At 35.3% G+C, this 27,749-nt stretch overlaps 1 protein-coding gene across 6 annotated transcripts; it reads left to right on the forward strand.

Moving 5' to 3' along the window:
- Positions 1-147: 147 nt before the first annotated feature.
- Positions 148-27,738, forward strand: LOC140745519 (uncharacterized). Of its 6 annotated transcripts, XM_073077426.1 has the most exons (17): positions 148-743; positions 1,025-1,375; positions 2,553-2,799; positions 11,696-11,880; positions 12,522-12,724; positions 13,233-13,310; positions 14,115-14,363; positions 15,110-15,384; positions 15,901-16,108; positions 16,447-16,573; positions 17,020-17,239; positions 17,734-17,883; positions 18,393-18,491; positions 19,026-19,233; positions 19,582-19,649; positions 22,028-22,085; positions 25,169-25,206. In XM_073077426.1, the coding sequence occupies exons 1-17, from the start codon at positions 367-369 to the stop codon at positions 25,171-25,173; spliced, it is 3,108 nt and encodes a 1,035-aa protein (XP_072933527.1). In that variant the 5' UTR covers positions 148-366; the 3' UTR covers positions 25,174-25,206. The 6 variants fall into 6 exon arrangements, with proteins under 6 accessions (XP_072933527.1, XP_072933522.1, XP_072933525.1 ...); XM_073077421.1 differs by lacking the exon at positions 22,028-22,085 and having other exon boundaries at positions 25,131-27,738; XM_073077424.1 differs by lacking the exon at positions 22,028-22,085 and having other exon boundaries at positions 25,169-27,738.
- Positions 27,739-27,749: the final 11 nt, after the last annotated feature.

A 27,749-nucleotide genomic window follows, 5' to 3' on the forward strand; every position in this document is an offset into this window, starting at 1 on the left:
ATTAAAGCCATAGTGTGTGTTTTAAAATGTAAATCACTTGCGTAGTCGGAGTAATAAAAAGTTTACATCCCGATCGCCATTTCAATAATAATAACGGTGCAATAAAGAGCAATCTAATAGCTTGTGGTCCAAGTGTGTCGATGTGATCTTGTGATCTTGTACCGAGTCGCTTTGTGTTCTTTTTACGTAAAAATATCGTGTTATTCCTTTCAATTTTGGCGGGAGAGCTGGCATGTTGCATCGAGAACGTCGAAGTCGAATGGCGATCTGTCAGCTGTCGTCGCCTGGCCTCGTCGCCGTGCCTTGATGTTTTCGCCTGCAAAATTAGCAGTAGAGTAGTGTAAATAGTATCGTGGCGGATGATCGATGTGGTTCGATGATGCACTAGGGATCGTCGCGGATATGGATAGGAGGCGACCTTGCCGCAGCTACGAAGCCGGGTTTGACGCGTGCGATCCGCTGGGTTCGGTGTTGGAGTGGTCGGGGCGGGGGCCGGCGCGCGTGCTGCGGCGCCGCTGCCGCAGCGAGGGCGTCGATCGGTCGCCGTACGAGGATGCGACGCGGGAGGCGCACCGCTCAGCGGATAGTGCCACCCGCCACCAACGGCTGCTGCCGAACAAGAGCCACTTCACCATAAACAACGGCTTCGAGCACCGCCTGGACCGGTTCCACCACGAGTGCTCGCTGCCCGCCGCCGAAAACGGTGACTACGTCATGGCTCACGAACAGAATAGAATTCACGGGTAAGTTTGTTCGTGATTGACAACATAACCTAACACCTTGGCCAAGCGAATGTTGTTACTTCCTATTATCAAATAGCAAATGTTCAGCTTGTATGATTTTCTTTAGAACATTTTGACAACAAAGATAATGTAGCTTCACTACACAATGAGCTTGTTATTGACAACTCTAAATCAATATGTACCTTTGTTTTTGTTTACTTTCTCTGAAGTTTTTGAAAAATTGTAGGCTTTTGTACTTAACTTAAATTTCATTGTGCAAGATATTCAATGCTTCTCAACAGTTATCAGCCAAGCAGATCAAAATTTCACAGATCAAGTCCGACCAGACCATTATTAGTAACCACATTATCAAATACTAAAATAGACGACAGCCGATTGCCAAAGGTCGAGGAGTTACTCGAGAAGGTGGACCAGGATATGATGGAGGTCACAGTAGCTAAGCAGCCCCTGAAGTCGATACTGAACAATCCTTTACCAAAATCACCTCCACAAGGCATTCTCAAAAAACCAAAAACAAGACAGTACCAAGAATCAAAATCTATGGAGGGCCGTAGAAGACAAAGAGCTTCAAGTGAATCTGATAACCTTTACTGTAGTTTTCACATAGGAGCTCCAATACCTGGCTATGATGGGTTAGTTTCATTTTAAGGTTATTTACACATGGTAGCTCATCACATTGTATAATAAGATACATGCTTTTTGTGTATGGTATATACACAATGTGGTCTTTGAGTGTAAACTAGTTGGCTTATCATTGACAATAACATTTCATGTTTCATAACCTCAATTTAGATGGAATATAACTGCTTGATTCACTGTTTACCTTCTCAAGGCTGTGTACATGTAGTCAACTGTCCCTTTTAGATGGGATTAATAATAAAATTGGTTACATTGAAAACTAATGTTATATACATAACTTGTCGTGTTTGAATGAAAATTATTTATACTAAAGTATACTAAGACCTGGTCCCATTATAACTTTAAAAGTAATTTATTAATAATAACTTAAATATTTATAATTGACACTTGAATGTTAAGCAAATTTACACTCAACATACAATTAATACAGGAAGTATAACATATTTATTTAATAATTATGTATTTTTAACTCCATTAATGTCAGTCAAATACTGAATGACATGTGTTTATTTCAATTCTATATGTTTCTTCTATTTGACTATTAAATTTAGTGTATATATGTGGTTCAGGTCACAAATCACTGCTTTACGGCTGACTTTTAATGTTTCAGTTACTTTATTAAACTGAGTATAGGGCTGCACCTTGCCTAGAGCTAAACCCTTCCTTCCTAAGTAGATGTCTATAGGACTAATAGCAAATATCTATAAATAACATATGAGTATTGTATATTTAGCAATGGTAACACTATGAGTGTTTTACTTAGTCAACATTTAAATCTAAAAATAGTATGCATTTAAATTTGCTGCTTGCATGGTACACTTGAATCTCACTCATAAGGCTGATATAATTGGCTACTCAGAGTTAATATTATTTGCTCTTAAACCATTCCTAAATTGATTACAAGCAGTGTCTGTCTGTGATTTTGAAAAAACTGCTTCCTGATGAATAATTCGCAAGAATATGAAATATATATTTTTTAATATTCATTTGGACTTACTGTATTGAAAAATTAAACGTGTAGAATCTATTTATTCTATGAGGATTGATTTTATAGCTTACTGAAGGTGACTTGGTTGGTTGAAGGCAAAAGTTGGTTGTGAGTTGAATAAAAATGTTTTTTTAAAGTTTATTTGTGATATGTGACTAATCTTGATATGTTTTGCTTTCTAGGCGTCTATCCTACCTATCAAGTAGTATGAAACGGGCGAAGGACAATTCAGGGACAGGATACTCGTATGGCACAGCAGTGGCGGCTCTAAGCAATCCGGCAGTGAAGAATTCATATCCAAAGAATGTGAGGTGTGCATGCAAGGACCAAGTTATTGTGACACCTAAGGATGACATGTACGGAATGCATGTTTTGAGGACAAGTGCCATTAACAGCGACACCGTTAATGATATTCCTGTAGTTGAAATGGTGAGTTGATTATTATTTTGTTTACTATGTTACAAATGACCTATGATGCGAGTGTTATTTATGATGCAACTGACCACGAATGGTTATTCATTGATTTATTACTATTTTTGGGTTTTAATCAACCAAGCTATGAAATAGAACGATAGTTTGATGCAGCTATTGAAATTTACATGTACTACTTTTTACACCAAAATTTTGCCTTATATAAAATCACTTCATAATAGGTGCTTTGATAACCTTAATCACTAATAATATTTGCACGCTACAGGATTTAAAGTAATTCTTCACAATACAAATTCAGTACAAAAAAATATTTGTATAATTAGGTATTACTTCATAAACGTGAAAGAAATAGAATATTAGGCACATTATGAAAAGGTTTTGCGCAAACAAAAAGTTTTCTAAACTGTTACATTTGTAAATTCTAATAGTTGAAATAAATCTCAAGCCTTCTTGACTTTTATTGATTTTGAGAACAAACAAGTTAAATGTTAGCGCACAATTGTTTGTTGATCTACGACCAGAATATTTCTTCAGCGTGTGGAGAATTTAAGTAAACAAACACGAATAACTTCTAAATTCTCTAGCTAGCTTAAGATATTCTTATCTTCGCCTTATTAACAGTACACACCTTAACAGTACACACAGTGTACTTCGTACGGGCCCTTGCCACTTGTTTAGTTTGATACTATTTGAAAGAAATAAACTATTTTTATATTTTAACGAGCTTTTGCCCGCGGCTTCGCTCGCGTTACGAAGTAATATTTTGACCCTCTATTTTATCCCCTGGGGGGTAGAATTGATCAAAATCCTTTCTTAGCGGATGCCTATGTCATAACATTTACCTGCATGTCAAATTTCAGCCCGATCCGTCTAGTGGTTTGGGCTGTACGTTGATAGATCACTATGTTAGTCAGGCACCTTTGAGATTATATATTTAGATTAGATATTTCATCTTTTTTATAACAGTGTTGTTAAGCTCTCCTGTTTTGGTTTGAACGCAAAACTGCATCGCTCTAGAAATCCCCGGACGAAACATGCTGGCTTCAATACCTTTCAATTGTATTGTATATTTTTGAATTAGTCGTCAACAAACGTGAATAATCCACGCGTAACCATGTGTATTTTGTAGTTGTACATAGGTATTTTATAGTCAAGTGTGTTGTTTGCAAAATAAGGCGAGTCGCGACCGACCTTGTCCTTTAGCTAAGTCTTATTGTTTTATGACGAATTTTTGTATGGAAGAACAGATACTCCGATTTAATTCGTTATTGTTTCTTGGTTTTTTTTTTGTTATAAAAAAAATTAAGACTAAAATCCGAATACAGCAAAAACCTTCACAAAAACACTATGAACATCGCATGTCGGCTTGTATTGTTACTCTTATTTCATTAGAAAACAAGTAATAATGCAACCTTTTTTTTTCCATTTTTGTAAGGCCAAGAACTCTAGAACCCTAGAAAAGAAAATCCATTTTAAGTTTTTACAGTTTTCATTGCAACGCATAGACTGAGCTATTTATTAAGTACTTAAATTATAATATACTACCTGGCAATAAGTAGTGTTCAAGCCTGAAGTACTATTTTTGTTCAGGAAAAAATATAAAGAGTATATGAAATCATCGAACAAGGCGTAACATCTTGGCGGCCACCGAGTTATTGACACGAAAATCGATTCCTATCTTTTTTAACAATGTGCTCGTAGCATACGCTTATTGCGTGTATTGTTACATTGTTAGTATATTTTATACGAGATTATGAGTGTTGATTTGTCTACAAAGGATGAATTAGCGGATGAATCATGCTGAGATTTCCGTTATACGTAGAAACTGAAGTCCTGTTTGGGATGATGAGTATGCCTATTTATTATGTTGTATTGCAAAGTCCTTTATCTTTGTGTGAGTTTTTTTTTTTAAATCGGTCCACCCTATTCCCGAAATTAACCTGACTAAAGTAAATCTTTATTGGACCTCAAAATGTTGGTATCATATGGATAAGATTAGGAAGACACAATTCTTGTAAATCACATCCCCTATTTTATTAATTTGTATAAATTCATAGTAACAAGGCTAAAGTTCTCACACACTTATCGATGCGGAATCAGCTTAAGCTCTCAGCTCGTCGGAAAAGCTTTCCATCTACGATATAGAATATCATCTACGTCATTCGCCTCTTGAAGCGTTTGCGTATGTGTGGAGTATAAAAAATACTTTAATGTTTGTTATATATTTTTATTGATTACTGTAGACTGCGGCTGTCTTGATATGATGATATTGACCGATATGACATTATTGGTATTGGAGGTTATTACTTTGATTAGAGGGAATTTAGGTGGGTTCCATTCCAGCATGCATTTCGGAATCTTAAATTTTATGTGCGTATTAGATTGTATATTAATCTTCAGTTATATTAATGGTTAAGGAGTACCTGAGAGTTCCGTTACAAATGTCCTCAAAGATATGTAAAGTCTGCCAATCAGCATTTTGCCAGTTTGGTGGAATAAAACCTTGAGAGGACATCCGTGCCCAGCAAAGGGACAGACATCAGCCTAAATGTTGATTGATTGGAAATATTTTATATAACCAAGAATTAGTATTGATTTCTTCAATGCGATTCAGATAACTATCCAACTCTGTAACAGTAGGTAATACACGTGCGATGAAAATTTGTAAATGTAAACAAATGTATAGTTTTCTTTATCAATGAACTACTTACGTGAAGATTAATTTTAATGCAGTGATTATATTACTTGACTAGTCATCATTAATTGGATGATAGCACGCGATAGTGGAAAATGTAAATGAAACACAACGCTACGAACATATTTCAGGCGGTCTCGCATTCTCGTGAAAAGTTTCATAGAAAAGTAATAAATGACGAAAATTTCAAAGTGATTTTCATACAATTATAAGTTTCGTCTCGTTACAAAGTGGTCTCTATTGGTATCGGTTTAGGTTGTTTTTCGTGTTTCGCGGGAAACTCGTCTCCGCCTAGTACGGCGCCTAATACGGTCTGCGGCGTAGCTAACGACACCTCGCGCTGTTTACAACCGGCTACTCCTGATCTTATCACCGCGTAGTAAAGTCTAAAACGGACCGCGTGATGGACAAACCCGCGGTATAAAATGCTTTACCGTTCTCAATATCGCACAATGTAAATTGTTTACATAATCGGAGAGCATCTTCGAAACTTGCGGAAATTGTGGAATTTTTTTTTGTTCTCGTGTGTGGATATTTTCGTTTGCTTAGTGTAGTGACGACAGGTGTTTTTTTATAGTGTCGTGATTAACAGTCCAATGATGTACTCAACATTGGACTTCTTACTAGAAGTGACCATGAATTATTCGTCACAGAGGATTCCGTAACTAAAATAGCCCGGCCCACGTGGACCGACGCGAAGCATGCCGTCCCTAAAGAAAGTTCTACTGAAGTTATGCCGGAGTGTGAGTTATATTTGTGTTTTAGATGTTAGGTATTTTCGGTGCTAAAGTAATAACGGCGATCATTATACCCACTACGCTATAGAGAGATTGGATTACCGGCAAAACAACGTATTTGTCTAGTAGACTTAGTGCCTTAGTGAGTTAGTAACTAACCTTAATCCGTCAAGGTGTTTCTATATGACAATATGAAATAACTATATCAGCTTCAGCTCCTTTTAACTTTTCCAGTATGGGTTAATTCTAAATTAAAAGGGCTAAGTCTCTAGTCTACAATGATTCCTTGTAGGATTTGGTAGACTTCTTACATCTTATAGAGCATGAACAACGAAGATATCTAGGTTAGGTGCTAGGTCTAGGTAGGTAGGTCTCTCTCGTTAATATCGCCTGCGAAATAGGTTAGACCTATACCATACCATGGCCTAACTTTATAATGTGGACGCCTGATCCATATTTATAAAAGAACCTAGTATTCTGGATACATGAAGGAAAATCATTTGAAAAAAAGAACACGATCGAACTAAAGCGTTACCTATATCCCCGCTAGAAAAGTATGATTGATGTTCTTACGGTGTATTAAACGTTGACCTCATTTATAGTGACTATGCTTCGTCTATACTCTATACTATGCCAAGTCTTACATTGTAAGTTTGAAAGATAAAAGACTGTGGCCCTACGGATCCCTTTCTTTGCTTTAAAATGTTAGCGATTTATGTTTAAACTGTGAAAAGTCGTATTTTAGGGGACATATAAATACTTTAATACCATTACCTCTTAGTGTATATTTTAACCCATGTTAAAATATACAAGTTTTGCTCCATGCGAGAGTCCGTCCACCATTCAATAATTTCAGTAAACTTGCACTTATACGGGATGTATTGGATCACTGAAATTTTACTTTAATTTGGTAGAAAGATCACATTTGTCAAAGGTTGCCGTTACTGCACGCAAAGCTCTTATTGTTCATCAGATGTATCTAAAAAGTACACTAGTCTTATTGGCGTCACACGCATCACAAAGGCTTCTGTCTTCACTACGTCAGTGAATGTAGTAATGTTCAATTCAATTGATTATTCAGTTCAATTCAGACCCTCGCGTAATTTTGGGATATAAAAATCCTAGACTTATGACTATCATTTCACGCGTGCTTTTTTGAAATACATTCACAGTTTCACAATTCTGTCTTCATACACGACATCTTGTGTTAATTAATTGGCGACACTCAAAAACACCTAAGTACTGTCTTCACTTCTTCCAAGTTTTTACTTCGTTTTTAACCTTGTTACGGAGGTTCTTGCATAACGTGTTTTTATGTTTTTGAAAATTTTCACTTCCTTTTACATCGTGTGTTCTATTCTCTCCTGTCCGTTTCGAACGTTTTTTTATTTAGGACACACCAGATATAATATTCACGGCTTATTTATTCTACTTCTCGCATTTATCTTGTTTGAATCTTATTGCAGTTTCTATCTGCAATGCAGAATATATGAATATTATGTACGGACATTTTAAAGTTGTGGGACATGTTCCAGAAATGACTCCATTTATCGCGAGCTCTTCTTATTTGCACCCCGTCACATTGTGCTTCACTATTTATAACTACTTATTAATTATACTTCGTTTAGGTTGTTGCTTTGTCGCTCTAATACCGACTAAACGTAAATCTAAACCAATCCAGACACTTCTGCATCCGATCTTTTATCCTTATTTTGTCTATGACACAATCCAGTCCATGTCCGGCCGAAACCGAAAAACGGTGGCTACATTTTTATCAGATAATTTGGGACGTCCAGAAAATATCCTATATTTACTGGCTCCATCTCGTGCGAGCTCCTCTTATTGTCTGCATAATTCCGCGTCGTTAGGCTGCGCGTACACTGCGCGCGAACAAGATGCGTTGTGGACGCCGACCGCATTGCGGTTTATGAATTGTGTATGTAAGCTTTGCTTACGGTAATCGTGTGGGCGTCGTTAGGGCTTGTCAATAGGAAAAAATATGAGCCCTCTAAAAAATATAATGGAAAAGAATATTCTTAAGGTAAACAGACAAACAGAGACAGACCAATTTTTAGTAAATTTTAATGGACGTGAAATTCACAAAAGATTATATTTGCGAAATAAGTTCATTTCATGCGACAGCGATGCTGAAGATATAGAAGAAGATAAGAAGGTTAGGATAGAGTGTTTTCGCTCTTATAATTAGAGATATTCTGGCTGTAGAAGTCCAATTGGTAGATTCTAAATAAAAATTTCATCAAATCTTCCCTCAAGTATCTTAGAAATTTCCCTCTTAAGAAAGACGATGAAAATATGAAGAAAATTCTTGTGTCCAATTTCAGTGGATATAGGCCTTACAATTTTATTGTGGCATCAATTCACGAGACCGGGCGTAATGCCAGATCTACAAAATGTCAATACGATGCATTAATACTGTTAGTACGTTAAAGGTTCAATTGCTAATCTATTGTCGAGCGTGCTGGCCACGCGACCATCACGATATCGCGTGTGAAAATTCCAAACTAAATGAGTGTTTCGGTATTCGGTGACCCGCGCGTATCCTTGACACGTATAGCGCTGTCTCGGCTCAAAACAACCGCTGACGTATCGAGGACTTAAAACTAAGTTTGAAAAAAAAAACAAATGAAGAATCGTGTGATTTTTTAAAAGCACCTCCAGTGATGCTTGCCAAAAGTGTCTTCTGCAATTCTGAATTGCGGTGCGCCGGTGGAATTGCAGGATTCTCGAATTTCTCGCATCTATTCTCGTGCCCAACCTCGTTCCCGGCGATATTTGTTGTAGTGTTGACCTGTCATTTCTGTCATTTCACAGGTATGTTTGTTTCCAATATTATATGTATTTGTTTTGTTTGGTATCGGATTCGAGAGCCCTATTTATAACCTATAAATATATTCCGTTGAACGTTATTGTGCTTTTAAAATAGTAAAGAAGAGATTTAGTCTGTAATCTGCATTTTAAAGTTCTTGAAAGCTCGTTACAGTCTTGACAAATGCCGCGTTGATTGTAGTCGGAAAATTTTCATTAGAACTTTATCGAGTTTCTTCGTGCTTTTCTTTAGTTTATTTTATTTTTATTGGGGTAATGAAGCAGTTCTAATTTATGGACACGTTTTTTTTTTTATAATATAGAAGTAGCAGACGAGCATGCAGTCCACCTGATGGTAAGTGGCTACTACCGCCCATGGACATCTGTAATCAACCCAAGATATTCCCACCTGAGGTCGGCCACAGATGCGCCGCTACCCCCGAGGACTAAGCTGGAACGCCTCGGAAAAGTCTGTCTCCCTTACCACACCCTTCATACCGGAACACAGCAGCGCCTAACACTGCTGTTATTAGGTAGAAATAGGTGTGGCGGTGGTGCCGCCGGAGTCGAACCACAAAGGGTTCTACCACCTTCGAATGGTCATAAATAAAAGGTTTCATATTCTACTACTAAGCATCTGGTTGGTGGACGTAAAAGCTGTTAAGTGATACAGAAATCGAAAATGAAAACACATAAAATAAATGTAACAGATTAATAGTTTACGTTTGAATAATAGTAATACCTACTGGTTAAGGTTATTTCCTTAGGTATAACGTCAATTTCAGTGGAAAGTTTTGACCTAATCCTCCACAAAATACATAATAATGTGATCGTAGTCACCTAATCACTTAATTCAAATAGATCTTTAAAATTTTATCAAGCTCTATGAAAATCATTTGCTCAGTGTATGATAAACATAATAAATTATATCGTAATCTTGCAAAATAAACAATTTTCGGCAAACATTATTACAGAACATAGATGATAGCTAAACGACGATGTACAATTTTATAACAATTGTAAACATCGATGATTGCCAACACAACGAGATTATTTTTACATATATTAGATACATTTTAAGGAATCACAAGTATTGAATCTTATGCAGCTATTTAATAAATATTATCCGAATGACCGAGAAAATCATTATTTAATTGTGTGTGTGTATTAGCAAGGTACAATTAAATCCATGGAATCCATATTCCATAAAATAAGACTACATAATAATGTCAAAAGTGTGTGGTCAACTTGGTCCTAAACCTCTGCCTAACAATAAAATGGTTTTGGTTGTTGATAAAATATTTTCCATCTTTGCCAATATTTGATCAAGTGTATTCGAGACCTTAACGTAAGAATAGATAACATTATAAAGTTTCACTTACATATTGACGTCGAGTTGAGAATGTGGAGTTGATAAATCATGTTAACCAAAAACCTACGTTGAAGTCCGTATAATCATCGCAATGTGCTGTCTGACTTACATATGTGGTGATGTTAGTTTTTAGGAGTGGTTTCTTTAAAAGGCTTCATGTAGTACATCTGTTTTATGTGGAGTTGGTTACAAATGTATTTGCGCGGTAGTAACCACTTATCATCAGGTGGACACAGTGTTGCCAGGTGAGATTTGTAATATTACTATGCACTGAAGAAATACGGTAGTTCTGCCAAGAAATACAGTCAATTATAAAGTCAAATACAGTGTTTTTAGTCAAATACAGTCAAAGTCAAATTCACTGTAAAATTGTAATACATTATACAGTAAATGCAGTAAAATAAAGTAAAATTACAGTAAATTGTAATTACAGTGCATCTGGCAACACTGGGTGGACAGCATGCCCGTTTGCTACTTCAAAGGCGACCCAACTAATAACCCTCGTAATGTTTGAAACATTCAATGGATGTGTACCAAGAGGGTCAAGATCAGTACGTCAATATACAATTTTGCACCGCTCGCGCAACGCCCATGCCTCGCCAATCAATATCATTATTATTTTATCAATACTTCAATTGCCAACGGCACGTGGGGAGCTATTTGTATGTATTTATTTATAAATGAGTATAATAGGTTTTTGTCCGCCTGGAATTTATTTAGCTAATTGTAAGTAAAAAAAATGCAGTAGAACAAATAAAATATACAGTACTTATAGAAGATTATCAGTTAGGAATAAATTGATCCTTAATCTTATATTCAATAAGCGTACCACATTGCACGTGATTATCGCCCTTTATAGAAACCAGAAATCAACTAAAAACGGGATTTGAATCATATTTAAGGTCAAAAGAAGATAATATCTCAGCCCTGAAGGACCAAACATACCTCGTGTCTCTCTTACCATATCCTTAAAACCAGAATACAGTAGCGCTTACCTCACAGGAGGTGCCCTTGGGTCAGTTGCAATCCCCATATGACAAGAGGCGGATGTTCAAGACGCCGGCAGTAGCTGGGTCCCGGCTGAGCTTTAGGGTCGCCACTCGCTCAGTGACGCTGGAGAAGCCGTTAGGGCCATCAGTAATTACACAATTCGAAAAAAAAGCAGTGGCGCTGAATACCATCCAAATACTCCCGATATAGTCGAGCCACGAAGAGTTCTATTCACCTGTAAACTTATCTAAATTATATTTTGTTTTTCCACAGCCCCGTCAAGACACACCCACACCCACTCGGCCGGCGGTGAGCCCCGCGCTGCCGGTGAGCTCTGTCACCGCCATTCCCGCCAAGAAGCCCGTCAAGACGGTCAAGAAGAAGATCAAAGCTAAAACCAAGGTCGCCAAGATGAAGTCCACCAGTAAAGTCGAGTGCAGCGTTGTGGAGCCTGAAGAGTGAGTATCGATCGTGTATGGCTTAAAGGACAACATTCAAAGCGGGTTGTCCACTGACTGTAATTTATCTTTCTACCCGTTTGTATTATATCAGCATGATAGTATAAGGAGCAGAGTCTTCACTTTTGATGAGATCTCTTGGGGAGGGGTATGAGTCTTCACTTTGATTTGAGGGATAGAGGCCAGATAAAAAGGGTAGAAACTCTGCTTTTGCACCAAACGTGGAATCTACTTCATGACAGTTTAGAAAAATAAAAAGATTCTCATAACATAACATTGGTAATTGTAATAGCCTAGTGGTTAAGAAACTCGGCTCCTTGATCTAGGGGTCCGAAGTTCAAACAGGGATTTGAACTTCGGACCCCTAGATCACGCACCTAAGTTAATTTTCGAAGTTATGTGCGTATTAGAAATTATTTATCACTTGCTATACGGTGAAGAAAAACATCGTGAGGAAACCTGCATACCTGAGAAATTTACAAAAAAAAATCTCAAAGGTATGTGAAGTCTACCAATACGCGCTTGGCCAGCGTGGTGGACTATGGGCTAATCCTTCTCACTCTGAGAGGAGACCTGTGCTCAGCAGTGGGACAATAATGGGTTGATGAAGAAAGTAATTGTAAGCTTTTTGCATATTTCAGGTCACACAGCAGATCACCATCACCCGACCCGTTGAATGACGCCTGGCGAATGGAAACGGACGCGTTAATAGCAGACATTGAAAAATTGGAGAAACCACCGCCTCCTATGACCAACAAGTGTGACCTAGAACATAACTCTGTGACCAAATTAACGAATAAACTTAACGGCACCGTCATGACCCCCAAAAGTGTACCTTCTAGAGGTGAGTGTTACAGTTTCAAATTGTTCACTTATTTCATGATATATTCGAATATTTCAAGAACGGAATTGCTTTGGTTTCTAAAGTGCAGATAAATAATACATGGTCCAAGACGAGCATAGTTTCAAACCTTATTGTGAAAAAAAAATCCTACTGTATTATCCTACATTTCAATTTCAATAGTTACAGTACAGTAGTAGGAAGATTGAGTGAATTTATTGAAAAATTACAATATGTTAAAAACAAGTTTGTTATTAATAACAAGGTTAACATGAATTAATTATTAATTTTATGGTTTAAAACACAACTATGTGTAACCCTGTATGGTACATTCGTGGGGTCAGGAATATATATTCATGATGATTTTATTGTTCAAAATGATATGATAGTCTATATTTTTTTCAAGTACAGGAAATTTAAAATCCACAAAACCATTACGTTATACATAAATCAATATATTATGTTCTACACACCTTATGTTGTAACTATCATATACAAACATTATTTCCAGAGAAAATAAGCAAGGACCAACTATTTCTGACCGCGTTACACACGACCAACCCGTTCAAAACGCTACCGTCACGCAAAGGTTTCGTTATAACTAATTGCATTAATTACTTTGGTTCATCGCGTAAATTTGCTTAGATTTATTTGTGAATGTTTCGTTTACTTATGCCTGTAATTACGAACGAGTTTTGAAGCAATTAATTACGGAAATGTACTTTTCCTTTTTTAATGTAAGCTTAGTTGTTCGCTATGTAATTTTACTGTAGGTTTTGGTTATATAATATTTTACATCTTGATTGTATTTTTGAATAATAGAACGAAGCAGTCAAGAAAACAGACAAAAATCTCAAACATAGAGTAGTGTCTGATGAAGTTTTAGCTCATTTTTATTAATTTCGTTTTTTATATCAGTCAGTACACATTTAATTAATGTCATTTATACATACATAGATAAACAGTTCTCATATTAGATAAAATTAGTTACTCGAAATTCCATATAGCATTTGTAGATTCGATTTTTTTTAAACATACTGTTCTGATACAAATTATTTGATAGACTATTGCAATCGAAAAAAGTATAAAGTCAAGAGAAAGTAATTGTATATAACATTTATTAACATTTGCTAGCTTATAAGCTTGTTATTTACTTGTACATAGTTTGATCTTATCTCTTAAGAATTTTTATGTTAATAATATGTAAGCTGACTGTCAAAATGTGGGTATTATGTAAAGGTAAAGGCATTTTTCATACTCTCAAAGGTTTAGATCTTTAACATTATATCAAAAAGTAGTATAAGAAAAAAAACAACCTACAATTTCTCTGTTCCCACACGCTTATATATTTTACACCATTTAAATTTACCAGTGTAAAACGTTTCAATTCCAGAATCTCCGCTAAACTTGCCAGAATCGATAAGCAGTTGCCTCCGACCGTCTCTCTTCCCGCGGGTACCTCCGTACCTCAAGTTCGTGGGCCACGAGGAAACCACTCCCCTCAAGATACCGGCAGCGATACAGAAACACCTCAAGTGGAAACTCACCACCATCACGCCGATAGTCGTTAAGAAGACGCTGACCAATTCCGGGTTTCGATTGGTCAAGAGCGAGTGTGATACTGCCGAGTGTCCGCAAGAAGGTTAGTTATATCATCTTTGTGACTTTTATTTGTTTTTAATTGTTTTTAATGCAGAATTAGTGATAAATTAGCTAACAATTCAATGTCAGCTACCTCAAGTTTTAGTCAAAGACCTTTCTTAGACAATTTGGCACAAGTTTAAAAAATACTCATGTGGTATTAAGAGTAGATTCAGAGTACTTTCATACAAATGAATAAAAGATACGTAATCTACCATTTTAAACCCATATCATCGCGTTATTTGCATATTTGTATATATTGGATAGTAACAAACACAATTATGTCATAAGAATGATTCACGTAACTTCCTGTAATGTATTTTAACATTTTATTATGTAACGGGTACTCACGATATGCGTTTTTTATTGTCGATATTTAGACCCAGTTGCATGGATCGTGGTCACGGTGAAACTGAGGTGGAGGTGGTGGTGAGGTGGTGGTAGGGGAGAAACGGTTGACAAGTACTAGTGGTAGATTAATCTATCTACCATACGTCTAGTTCGTTTTCGTTACGTTCATTTCGTTCGGTACGTGTAGTACGTTAGTAGTTCGTCTACATAAAAACGCTAACATAACAAACGTTACATCATAAAATGTCTCGCGATAATTTTAGTCTAAAATCATATATTGCTGTAATATTACTATATATGTTATATAATAAAGTCAAATGTATGTAATACAAAAAAGTAGCTGTCTACTATATGTATGTATGACATACTAATCATATTTCTCATATTATATTACAGAGACAGTGGAATGGATAGGCATATGGGGCAAGCATATGAAATCGCTTATGTTCCGAGCGATCAAGGACGGGCAGAAGATGAACCACTTCCCGGGATCCTTCCAGATCGGTCGCAAGGACCGGCTCTGGAGGAACCTCCAGAAGTTGGCCGCTAAGTACGGTGTTAGCGAGTTCGGGATCATGCCCAAGACGTATGTACTGCCGCATGACTTGAAGATGCTTAAGCACGACTGGGAGAAGTACGCCGCTAACAACGAGAGGTGGATCATCAAGCCGGTGAGGGGCTATCTTGATAATTCTTTTTAAATACATAGTCCTACACATAAATTAATTTTATAGTATGCTTGTCGTACTCAACTTTAGAAATGCGTTTTTTTCTGATAACAAAACTGAGGAGATAGTGGTAACACATACATTCTTGTGGGTCTTTCCAAATTGGAAAGGGGAGATACATAGAGATCATATAAAAGTATTTAATTATGCACGAAAATAAATTGTAGTTTGCAATTTGGAAATGAGAGTTTGTATTAATGTGTTGAGCTTCTTTTTATGTACATGGTACTATGTAAAACCTATATTTCTTTTTATTTATTTTGCCTCTTATCTTATGGGGTTTTCACACAATAATTTCAATCTAATCATGAAGATTGTGTTATAAACTAGTTTTTTATTTCGGAAATATATGTGAGCTAAACTTGCACTTTAGCCACGTTTCATTAAGTATTATTGCGAAATATTTCAAAATTCTTACAATAAAATAAAAATCTTATATAATGTAAATATAATTTTCAGCCAGCGTCAGCCCGCGGCACTGGCATCAAAGTAGTCTCCGCGTGGACACAGATCCCGAAGAAGCGTCCTGTGGTTGTGCAGCGCTATGTGGCCAAGCCGTACCTGATCAACGGCAACAAGTTCGATATGCGACTGTACGTGCTCGTGACATCCGTGCACCCGCTGCGTATATACCTGTATAGGGACGGGCTCGCGAGGTTCGCTTCGGGTGAGTTTTAAAATGTTTTTTTTTTAGAAGTAAATGAGTATGTAGATCACGTGATGGTTAATGGTCACTGCTGCTCATAAGCCAATGAGTTACGTGCAGTTTTATTGACTATGTATAACTCTTAACTATAACTATGTATATATAGGTCAATATGGAAGTTGTCGGTTCACAGCACATGCCAATCTGTACAAAATGCGTAAGAAATTGCAATTTACCTCGAATTATGTATCATTATAATATGATAATAATTCCGTTTATGTAACGTTCAGGTTGTATTTTAAAAGCTTCGTTCAATTAATATCATATATCATTATAAAGTATTTCTTTCTCATTTTCAGTAAAGTACAACGATGAATTAACGTCTCTCAACGACAGATATATGCATTTAACTAACTACTCTATCAATAGACTGTCCAAAAACTATACGCCCAATGAAGACTTTTCAGCTTGCGAGGGTCATAAGTGGTGAGTATATGTTGTATAAATATTAGTTGCTTAATAATAATATTAATTGTTGATTGAAGGTATACTGTAGGATTGAATGATAAACGAAAAGTAGTAAATGTTCTATTTCTAGGCTCATTGTCAAATATTCTTTGTAGTAGTCTAATAAAGTAGCAATAAAACAAACTGTTGCCTTATGAAAATCATAATTCATTATAAGCCTGAAGATACAGAGAGAAGATTATAAATTTAACAACAAAAAAATGCGATTTGATATGAGCTTATGGATAAGCCTATGAGAATTTTTAGTTTATAATTGATATTTTATTTATTTTCCTTGTTCTTTTTATTGTATTTGTTTTTGAGGTTGTCAAGGTTCATGAACATTTTTGTAACAAGGCAAAATAGTAAATGGAATTCAAATTCCACTAATATCTTACTTCAAAATATAATTCCCCACATTCCAGGACACTACAAACCCTATTCCACTACCTGAAGACCGAGAGGAAAGTGGACACAGACGCCCTGTGGAACTCGATGAAGGACCTTGTGATCAAGACCATCATATCAGGTGAAGCCAGCATCAGCTCTTTGACCAAAGCCAACATCACCTCCAGATATAACTGCTATGAGTTGTTTGGTATTGATGTTCTATTGGATGAGGATCTGAAGCCGTGGTTGTTGGAGGTATGTTACAATTCTATCTGTCGTATGTTTATTTTTTTTCTCTTTTTATTTTTTATTCATAATTTGAAAGTGAATGGGTTATCTTGAAACACGATAGATTATTTACTACAAGAAAGTGATTTTTTTTTAGAAGATCAGCTAAAAATTGATGATTATTACAAGGAGACATGCACCGAGCAATGAGACAATAATTATTTAAACATGTCACTTAAATAAATAAAAATAATCAATTAATAAAGAAAAAACAAAAACTACAAAAAAATTAAGTACAAATTAAATATAGCGTTCTGCAAGTAGGGACGAATAATTGCTTTTTCCTCTACGCCATTTAGATCCAAGTAAATAAATCCAATCATACCTCATAATAATATAGTAAAATTCATCAATTCATTTCAGCTGTAGACAGCTGATGATGAAGACACTAAAATACATACATATGTTCAAAAATATTACTTTTCGCAGTAGGATAAAAAGTGGTTTGATTAACACTCCAGGTGAACATCTCCCCGAGCCTGCACAGCGCGTCGCCGCTAGACATCCACGTGAAGGGCCCGCTGGTGGCGGCCGTGCTCAACACCGCGCAGTTCCACGTGCCGCTGCGGACCAACCTCGACGTGCTCAGCAAGGACAAGCCCAGCAAGCTGGTCAGTCGACACCACTTTACATTCATTAGTTATCACCATTCAACATTCTACGTCGCCAGACTGATAGATAGTTTAATATGTACTTGCAAAAACGGGTTTTAGTTTTTTTTTGTGCCGATAGACAGAGACCAGATACATGAGGTTCCTATTTTCCTTTTTATTTATTACCACTACCATTACCACTACCACGAAATTCAGTTACGATTTTAAAGTTTTAGATGCTTGCACTGTCCAGAAATTGCAGATTATACAGGGCCAATTTATATTATATTTATACCATTCAACTCTTTTAATAATTATACCCAACTTAAGCAAGTTTCAAGGAATGTTTAACTGTAATGTTGGTGCAATACATTATTGATGTGTCTAATGAATTATTCATATTCTCAAAATACATAATGCACCTCTCAAAACCCTATTAATACTCGACTTAAAAAACGACTACTTTTTATTGTTTTTTGCAATAGGATTTTTTATATAGCTAATTTTATTTTTATTTGGATTTCCAGGGTGGTCTACCCTACGATAGCAGATTGTATACGATATACTTATCAAAAGAAGAAAGAGATAAACACATAATTTACACAAACATGGAAGATCGGGATATGGTAAGTTATATTTACAGTACTTACGCAATATGATCCTATCATAGATGATCACAATCAGTAAGGCGAAAACACAATCTAATGTTACATCGCCTCGGCGCGTTGTGATAGTCCTCAGGGGTAGCGGATTATCTGTGGCCGACCTCAGCTAGGAGTCTCATTTTATCTGGGGTTGATCTGGGATTATACGTGGCAGTAGCTACTTACTATCAGGTGGACTGCTACTCTTACATTATAAAAAATCGGCGCCGTGCGATATGGTAGTATTTAAAGCAGTGCGCCCGTTCGCCGGGCGGGGAAACGAGTCTACAGCGACGCAAATTGTACCATGTAAAAGGATCACAGCGCGGCGTGGCGCCGTAAAATATCTATGGGCGGAGCTTTGTTACGACACTTCTATTTTTTTTCTAAACTCGAAGAACAGGTCGTGTAGTCTTCAATTTTTCCCCACCCACGCTCCGAAATACGAACTTTCTGAAAGTTGTCGTAGAAAAAAAATCTTGCATTCTCATATCCGTGTCGTTCGCACATCCACAGTACCTGCGCGACATCCTATCAACGCTGACGCCGGACGACGTGCGGCACCTGGCGCAGGCGGAGGACGAGCTGACGCAGGCGGGCGGGCTCGAGCGCGTGTTCCCCACGCCGCGCTCGCACCGCTACCTGCCGTACCTCGCCGGCCCGCGCTACTACAACCGCCTGTTCGACGCCTGGGAGACGCGCTACGGGGGCAACAGGGAGGCCGGTGCGTTCATGTCTTTGTAATGCTCTGAAACACGTAACGATGCCTTAGGAAACACACACACACACCTACATACACACACGCGCGAACACGCCCAGAATGGAAATATAAATTAATCATTATAATGCCTGTCTGACTGGGAATCACACCAGGTGTGCCAGCCTGACTGGTCTCATCTTGTAATATGATAAATCCCCCTGGGTAGCACTGCAGTGTGCAGTAGCGGTGTAATAGCCATAGGCGGATTAGTTTAAAGGTCCCTCTTAAAAGAATATGTATTAAAATGGATACTAGTGAAATTATAGTATGCACAGATAGAACTGTATTCACTATGTAAAATGTTATTTTCAGGTATCGATTTGCTGCGCAAGCTGTGCGAGATCGGCTACCACCTGGAGGTGCCGCCCGTGCCGCTGAAGGTAACTGCCCACGTGGCTCCCCTCGCACCCGCGGATTTCATGGCCCCGTGGCCCGCGCCCGAAGACCCTCGGCCTGGCTCCGAGGCCCCTAGGCTTAGCCTTGAGGCCCCTAGGCACGGCCTTGAGGCCCCTAGGCTTAGTCTTGAGGCCCCCGGACCCCGCCCCGAGGCCCCCGACGCCGGTTCTGGGGTCTCCACGGGTCGCACGGCCCCGCTGGCCCGCGTGCTGGCGAGGCTCCTCGCGCTATTGCACGCGTTGCTCGCTTACATCTATCTCGCGCTCTCTCTACCATCTTCTGGATGATGGCTACCATGCTTCACGATTAGAAGTAGTATTTAGGTGGCTGAAATGTCACCAAAGTCAACAGGGTAAGAAACAAAAAATAAAAAAATATTGTTTTATTAACAGCCTTTTTACTAAATATTATGGATGAAAATTATGGACAAAACAGTCAAACTAAAAAGAAATGTGTAAACTGTTAATAATTATTATTCAATGATTATTGTGTCAAATAGTTGAGTGTTTGACTCAAAATCTGGAAAATTCATGAAAATTATTGCAACATAATTCTAATATTACAACTATTTTAGTATATTTTAACAATAAATAAAGCAATAATTTAAATACCAATTTCAGCTACTACTAAATATGGAGACATTAATATAACAGAGAGAAAGTCTTTAGTAAGAGAGCATGGTACCCAACATTCTTTCATACACTTACACATTACCCACACCAATGTCACACTTCACCTATTGTATGTTATGTATACGTTACATGTTTATGTATGTGTTCGTTTGCAATCTTCAAACACTGAAATTAAGATTTCACTCCAGTAAAAGTGTTTGAATCGTAAGTTAAACTTTTCACAACAGTTTGGATTATATGTGTGAATTAAAATTTTCCACTAAATTATTAAATCTTCGATGAAAAATTGTCTTATATAATAGCAATAGCAGTGTGTTTAATCCTACGATCTGCTCGTAATGAATAGGTAATTCTAACCTCATTTTATCCACGTATGTGGGTATAATTCCATTTGATGTAGGCTCTGATTAGGTAGTAGTTCTTCCTTTCTTGTCTGGATAATCCTAGAACAAAATTAAGCTTTTTTTAATGAATATATCAATATTCTATTGCCATCCACAGGCATGTTAAAATGCTATGACTAAGAAAAATCGTTTTTCTACGGAAGGTCTATGTTCTGTCATATGACTTATAAAGACTGGATGGTTCAGCGCAATATTTCTGAAATATAAAAATATAATTAAATGTTATTTATAGTTAATTTTGAGTTTATTCTCTTGTGTGAAGATTGCAGACGAATTATTCATTTGTCGACATGATAATTATATTACGTTTATGTATCACTTCATTTGGGTTTTGGTGTATTTTATTTATTGTATATATTTTACAGTTATATATAATTTTAAGTACCATTTTCAATTTATATTAAAATATTTAATAATGGGATTTATATAAAAAATAGGCTAGAAATATCACTGCCATTTTGAAATAGACTAGGTTTTTTTAATAGGATTTGAAAGTGAATTAGTTTTATAAATTACAGGGAAATACTGGAGTTAGCGTGGTGAGAACTTTGTATCGAATTAAAGCATGGTTTTATACTCTCCGTAGGAGACTGAATACGTAAACATTATTAAATATCTTAGTGTGTATTAAATTACATTAATGTTCTGATAAATAAATAACTATTTAACGATTTATAAAGAAGTATCAGAGATAAACTGGATATGAAAAAGATAGAAGAAAATTCACAAATAGGTTTCTTTTTTCAATATTCGTAACTAATTTTCTTTGAGTAAATGAGTACAGGTAAAATATTGTTTTAACTATATCAATTACATATTTACAACTTACATTAATTCATTTTATCAATTTTAGCCTACCTAAGTTCGAAATTTGTCAATTTTTGGAGAAAATAATTTACATAATTTGAGGGAATCCTTATATATCTTAATCTTCCCAATATTCCTTATATATCAAAATCTATTTAGCAAATGAATTGAAATTTAAAATATGATTGTGCTAAGAGATAGTAAAGGTGCTATCTCCGATACTGATTTACTGTGGCCATAACTTAGTATTAAAACATATTTTTTTATATTAGGTATAATATTTACGTATTCATAGATGGATTTTAAACTCTTTTTTAACTTCTACGTTTTAATATGTGAAAAGTTGCTCACAAAAATTGCATTAGAAGAGATTTCTTATATTATATTACCTCATATCGATAGATGAAAAGTCATTCAAGTGAAATCCAAGGCTTTGATAGTTAGCGGTTTTTGGCGTTTGCGTTTCAGGCGATTTAAAAATGTATTGTTTCTAAAATGTTTTATTGTGATTGGTATCAGGGCAAAGTGACAAATGCGCTCCGGAGAGCGTACTTGGGTTGTAAGCACGTTGCTCACAGTAAGTGCGTAGGACGGCGATGTAAACACAGGACGTCGCGCAGAATTAGTTTATTTTTTAATCTATACTCAGCTACGTTTGGAACCTCTAGGGATGCCATAGACGATAGAAATTCTAAATTTAAAAAAATATAGTGACAGTTTACAGCTAGTGAACTCCCAGTGCTGCCAGTATCTGCTGTGTTGCTAGAACTAGAAAAACATTTTCATTAGACTATATATAATAAATTAAAATTTGTACCATCGAAAATACATCTAGGCTGGTTGTAGGTAAATACGTTGATTAGTAATTTACAGTGTATTGTATATCTACTTCAGAAGTAATATTTGTGTAGCGAATAAATATATACGAACATTGTAGATGTTGTAAGTCATTATATATTTTAGTTTTGTTGAATATGTAAGTGTTAATCGTTTGAGATATTCTGTAGAAATAGGTACAACATACAATAACAAAAGTATTTATTTTACTGAAAATTAGATAATTTATAGACAAAAGATTAATGAGTTGTGTAAATATATATTTCAAATTGGCATGAATTTCAGAACAATTAGTAAGTAATATACTGATGAATACAAATATTATATGACAAAAGTGCCTTAATATACTAGCTCAATGACATGTATAGACTTGTTATATATAACGTAGGTGTAAGTGTTTATGCAAATTGTAGCTATTTTGTAAATGTATGTACTCTTTTTTAGTCGGCTACGTATTGGGAGCTAGAAAATGTTTGTGAAATTACAGTTTTATTGTCATCGTCCAGATTCTAACAGGTAAAAATGACAATTATGTATAAAGTATTATAATATATGTATGTGTATGTGATTTTTTATATATTTCATAGAACCTCAGTTTACACAATTCATAGAATTGTAATAATAATTGAAACAATTTTTTGAATATTTGTCTTAGATATATTCGTGATGTAAATAGTATTTATACAAATTATATTTTGGGATTTTTTTATTGCGTTGTATGTTTGTTTATTTTTTATATGTAGGCGATTTTTTTGCTCAAGTTTCTTATTATTATTTTAAGGTTTTTATTTAATGGGTGCTATGTAATGTTTTGTTTTATATTTTATATGTTCTGTTTATGTTTATTCTTACGCATTTTTCTACATCATGGGTCAGTTTCATGCTGTCTCTTGCATAGCCTTGATAGCACTTAGCATATCAAATACTAGCTAGATTTATACTTGTAGTTTTGCATGACATCATCTTCATATTTATGTTTTTGTTATTTTATTTAGCTTTATTTATGTCTGTTATTCCGTAAATAAAAAAAATAATTTTGGAATATGTAAATAACAATAACGCTATTCCAAGCTCTTAATTTATTAATAATCAAATTTAAACAAAATATTTTTGAAATAGACTTTACGTATGCCGACATTTTTAGTTATACAAATAACTGTCTGTAATAAATTATAAGATACATTTATATTTACAGAATTTATATAATCTTTACAATATTTATTTTTATACAAATAATTATATTATATTATATTCAATAGAAATTTACATATTATTTTATTTATTTGTACATACTTAACTCTTATTTCACTCACCATAACATCATCATCACTATCTCATTTAGAAGTGCAATTTTGTGTAGATACAATATATTTTATTAAAAAATTAAATTTTTAATATAACAATATAAAATTTCACTTCTAAGGAGTAACAACATTATACATATACTTATGAACACTAATATGCATTTGTGTCCGTCTGCATGTCTATTTTATGCTCCTCAAAAGAAAATTGAACCCACCCTTATTTCTTTTTTTAATTTAAAATATGTGGTAGATGAAATTTATTCATGCCCCTTATGCAAACTCTAAAATTTTTAACATCTCGCATAATATGAAAAATTGAATGAATTTTATTTTCAATGTTTAATGCACTTTATAATGTAATGTTTTTATAATATTTTTTATTTTCTACAGTTATGAAACATTTCATTGATTTCCTATAATGGTATAATGATATCCTTCATGTGTTTTTGAGGAGTGTAGTACCTGTGCACCCGTCAATCGCTCGCAACACGTGCTGATCGTTTTGTCAAACTTCATTAGATATGTTAAATCCATTTTATAGATAAAGGAAAATATTTTATGTATTATGTACTATGTGCAAGGAAGAAATATGTACAAGTACTATCTAAGAAATATTGAAAGAAAAAAATGTGGGATTAAAAATGTAAAAAAAAAAAATACTTTTTAAGCTTTACAATTTACAGTTTGTGGATTTAAAATATCAGCTGCTTAATACCATCAGCTCATTTTTATTACATTTAAATAGTTTTTATACCCAATAGTTGTTATTTCTTTAATTTCATAAAACATTTTTTTAAGAATTTACTTCATGACAAATCATAACCAACGATCATTTGAAAAATCTCTGCTACGCTTGCGCACTTACCATACGACATGAAATCAATAGTATAAGTACTTTATGAGTAAATCTAGTCATTATTCTGTTGTATTTTGGATTTTAAATATACATTTTTTGAGTCCAAATTTTGTTTTCATAGATTTTAGGCATAATATCATCAGCACAGTATGTAGACACGCCGCTTTACAAATTTCAGTTGACCGTCGCGGAATGTAGAAATTATAGTGTTTACAAATTTTGAAAATAAAATAAAAATCATACAAGATATAGGTGTAAGTAAATTAGTGTTATCAGAAGTAATTATTCATCATTCATAGGTATTTTATTATATGACTTATTAATGGAAGATGTTTTTGTAATAGTATTTTTAGGATTACAATTAGAACATTATCACAGTCATTAAAATCACAAATCATATTTCTTATCATTTTGAAAGTATAGCAAAGTAATTCATAATGTTATTAGTGGTTATACAGAGAGTTAGATAATAATTGGTATTAGAGAATAGTATAGTTAGACGTTAGTCCGAGGCGGTCAACTCGATTAGTAAAGCGGTTGAGTTCAGTAGCGAGTCGAGTAACGGTGCCCCTCCCCCCCCTCCCCGCCCCGTCCCGCCCATCCCTCGCCCCGCGCCTTGTTGTAGCGGGCGGCGGCTCAGCTCAGCGCGTTGGATCGTTGCAGAATGACGTGGACGCGCCGACGCCGCCCGCCTCGGCCGGCTCCGCGCCGTCGCTGCCCGATCTCCCGCCCGCCCCCGAGCTGCCGCCCGCCCAGCCGCCCGCCCGCCCGTGCGCCGACGCACTCCCGCACGCGGCCCACGTGCCGCCCGCGCTGCAGCCCCGCGCCTAGCGCACCGCCCCCTACGGACCTCAACAGGAACGAGTGCAAGCCAGAGACCGCCGAGACAGTAACGACAGATGACGCTGAGGGGGTGGCTGATTGATCATTTTCAAAATTGTTTGTCACGTCGAGCTGAATTACTACTGCATGAAACAGTAAGCCAAAATTACCAGCAAATGACGAACAGATGTAAATTTTGTGGTCGCACCGAGGTAATTTATGATTAATTGACTTTTTGTAATAAACCGTAAATGATGTGTATAACGTTTAATTGTATCGGACATATATGTTTTACTCAGCTAAACCGACGACAAATGTATATTTACATATGCTTTATTTGGTTATGTTATGGAATCTTGTCTATTATTGATCAAAATTGTATCATGTACATTAAATTGTCATAAATTGACTTACATCTGTGCATTAAATTCTGTACGTATTTGTTATATTTCAATCAAAAATGAAAACATAGAAACAATATTTTTCTGTGAAATCCGCCTATCTGTTTGGTCTCATCGATCAAATTTTCTTGACGATCGTTTGTCGACTATATTTTTGCAGTTTTTACAGTTAACTACTTGATCAGCGATTTCCCTAGTGTTACCACGAATTAAAACTGAAAAATGTAAAATTATCAGTGACTAAATATTATCAATAAAAAGAAGGGTCTTATATTGAAAAGTGTTGTATGTACGGACGGTAAATCGTGTAAGATGTAAATTTTCTTTAAGATTTAGATTATTTCGAGAGCTTGTTTCTGTATACTCGGTAGTCGATTAGTTAAGTATGTACGTTCGAATTCAATTCAATTAGGGCCTTTCCACATGATAATATGTGTTCGGTTTTAATATTCGAATTGGTATCGAATGGATGTTGGCTTTTTATTTCTAAATTAAGGTTCGATATAGTGTGAAACAGGCCCTAATTGACATTCTGCCTGCATGTTGTTGCATTCTAGACTCTACTGACATTCCTGACAGATAAATATTTCAATGTTACATTAGAATAAAAAAATAAATAGAATTGTTGAAACTACTTATAATAAAAATGTCGATTCGAAACATCACTGGTGTTTATTCCCTATGATTGTGAAATGTGGGGCAAAATGCTGAAATTACTGTTTAAAATTGTTGTTAGCCTTAATCTCAATGTTTCTTTACCCTATAGCCTTATAGTGGGAGTAATTCGAGATTATTCGTGGAAGAGTTTCACGTATGCACCTTTAGACTTGAAATGATGCGATTTAAATATACGGGAAAATTAGTTTAATTCGTAAAACGTCTCAAAGCGAGGTGCTTTATAATTCTGCATTTGTGAAAAAGTATTTTATCTAAACCGGCATAATAATAATATTTATTTATCTACACAAAATGGTGTCTTTTTTAAAGTACAGAATTATCGCTATACGGATTTGAATCGTTTTACGAGTGACATATTTTTTTATTTTTATTAATATCAATTTACTTCTGAAGGTGCGATTAATGTCGAGAGTAAGTTGGAGTGATATTATTATGCTTTTGCATCGAAGGAATACTTTGTACGTCGGGTATACATGTCCCGATGAAGTTTGGTAACAAGCAATATTTGCGAAGGCATTGTAATATGACCCGATTATTTAGGTATAACGTCAAAATTACAATGTGTTCATTGTATAACCTAGTGTTGCTAGTGTAGTCGTTCGTGAGGTAAGCGTTTTCGAATCGTGTTCAATGGAGAGAGATGTTGAATGGAGAATCGATTTAAATTCTATGTGTATATATTATCCTAGAAATCGAATAATCGATTCCGAAATAAAATGTTGATTGTATTCCTTAGTCGAAATAATCGATGTCATTCGGTATTATGAAATTTCGTCTAATTATGAATATTTATAATTTAATTCAATAATGAATGTGCTAAATGAAAGAAACAAATTGTAATTTGGTTTAAATAATTTTAATAAAAAATGAGTAATGTACTAAAACTAAAGTGTTGAAGTTCAATAAGATGCCTTAGAAAGATGACGTTTTAAAGATTAAAATTCCCTAGTGATTAAAAATATAGTATTTTTCTATTTTCCCCATGAACAATGCTGCGTTAAAAATTATAATGTTTTAATAAAAATGTTTCGTGTATGCATCGATTTGTTTCAGTTTTTTTTAATCTGTGACATATTGTTTAAAATCGAAATTACTTGTACTTTTAAATATCAGTTTATTTTAGTTAAAATAGATTTTAAATAGCAACAGCCAAAGAGTTGGTACGCTATTTTAAATAATTTAACATTTCTGTGTGTTATTACTCAATCCGAACAAATTATAATTATTTTTTAATTATGTAAGACTTTGTTTAGCGGTATTGTATTACATACATAAAATGACAGGCTAGTTTGATCTGACCCTAAAAAATTTATTAAAAAAAGAAAAACTTAATTGTGTTTTAT

This window comes from Epargyreus clarus, unplaced genomic scaffold, assembly GCF_041222505.1.
Source record: "Epargyreus clarus isolate Ecla_fem2 unplaced genomic scaffold, WU_Ecla_fem_2.2 ptg000010l, whole genome shotgun sequence".
NCBI lineage: Eukaryota > Metazoa > Arthropoda > Insecta > Lepidoptera > Hesperiidae > Epargyreus > Epargyreus clarus.

Coding starts and splice junctions, on each gene's coding strand:
- LOC140745519 (XM_073077421.1), top strand. CDS start 367: ATGTGGTTCGATGATGCACTAGGGATCGTCGCGGATATGGATAGGAGG. Junction 744..1,024: donor GAACAGAATAGAATTCACGG/GTAAGTTTGTTC, acceptor GCTTCTCAACAG/TTATCAGCCAAGCAGATCAA. Junction 13,311..14,114: donor AACGCTACCGTCACGCAAAG/GTTTCGTTATAA, acceptor TTTCAATTCCAG/AATCTCCGCTAAACTTGCCA.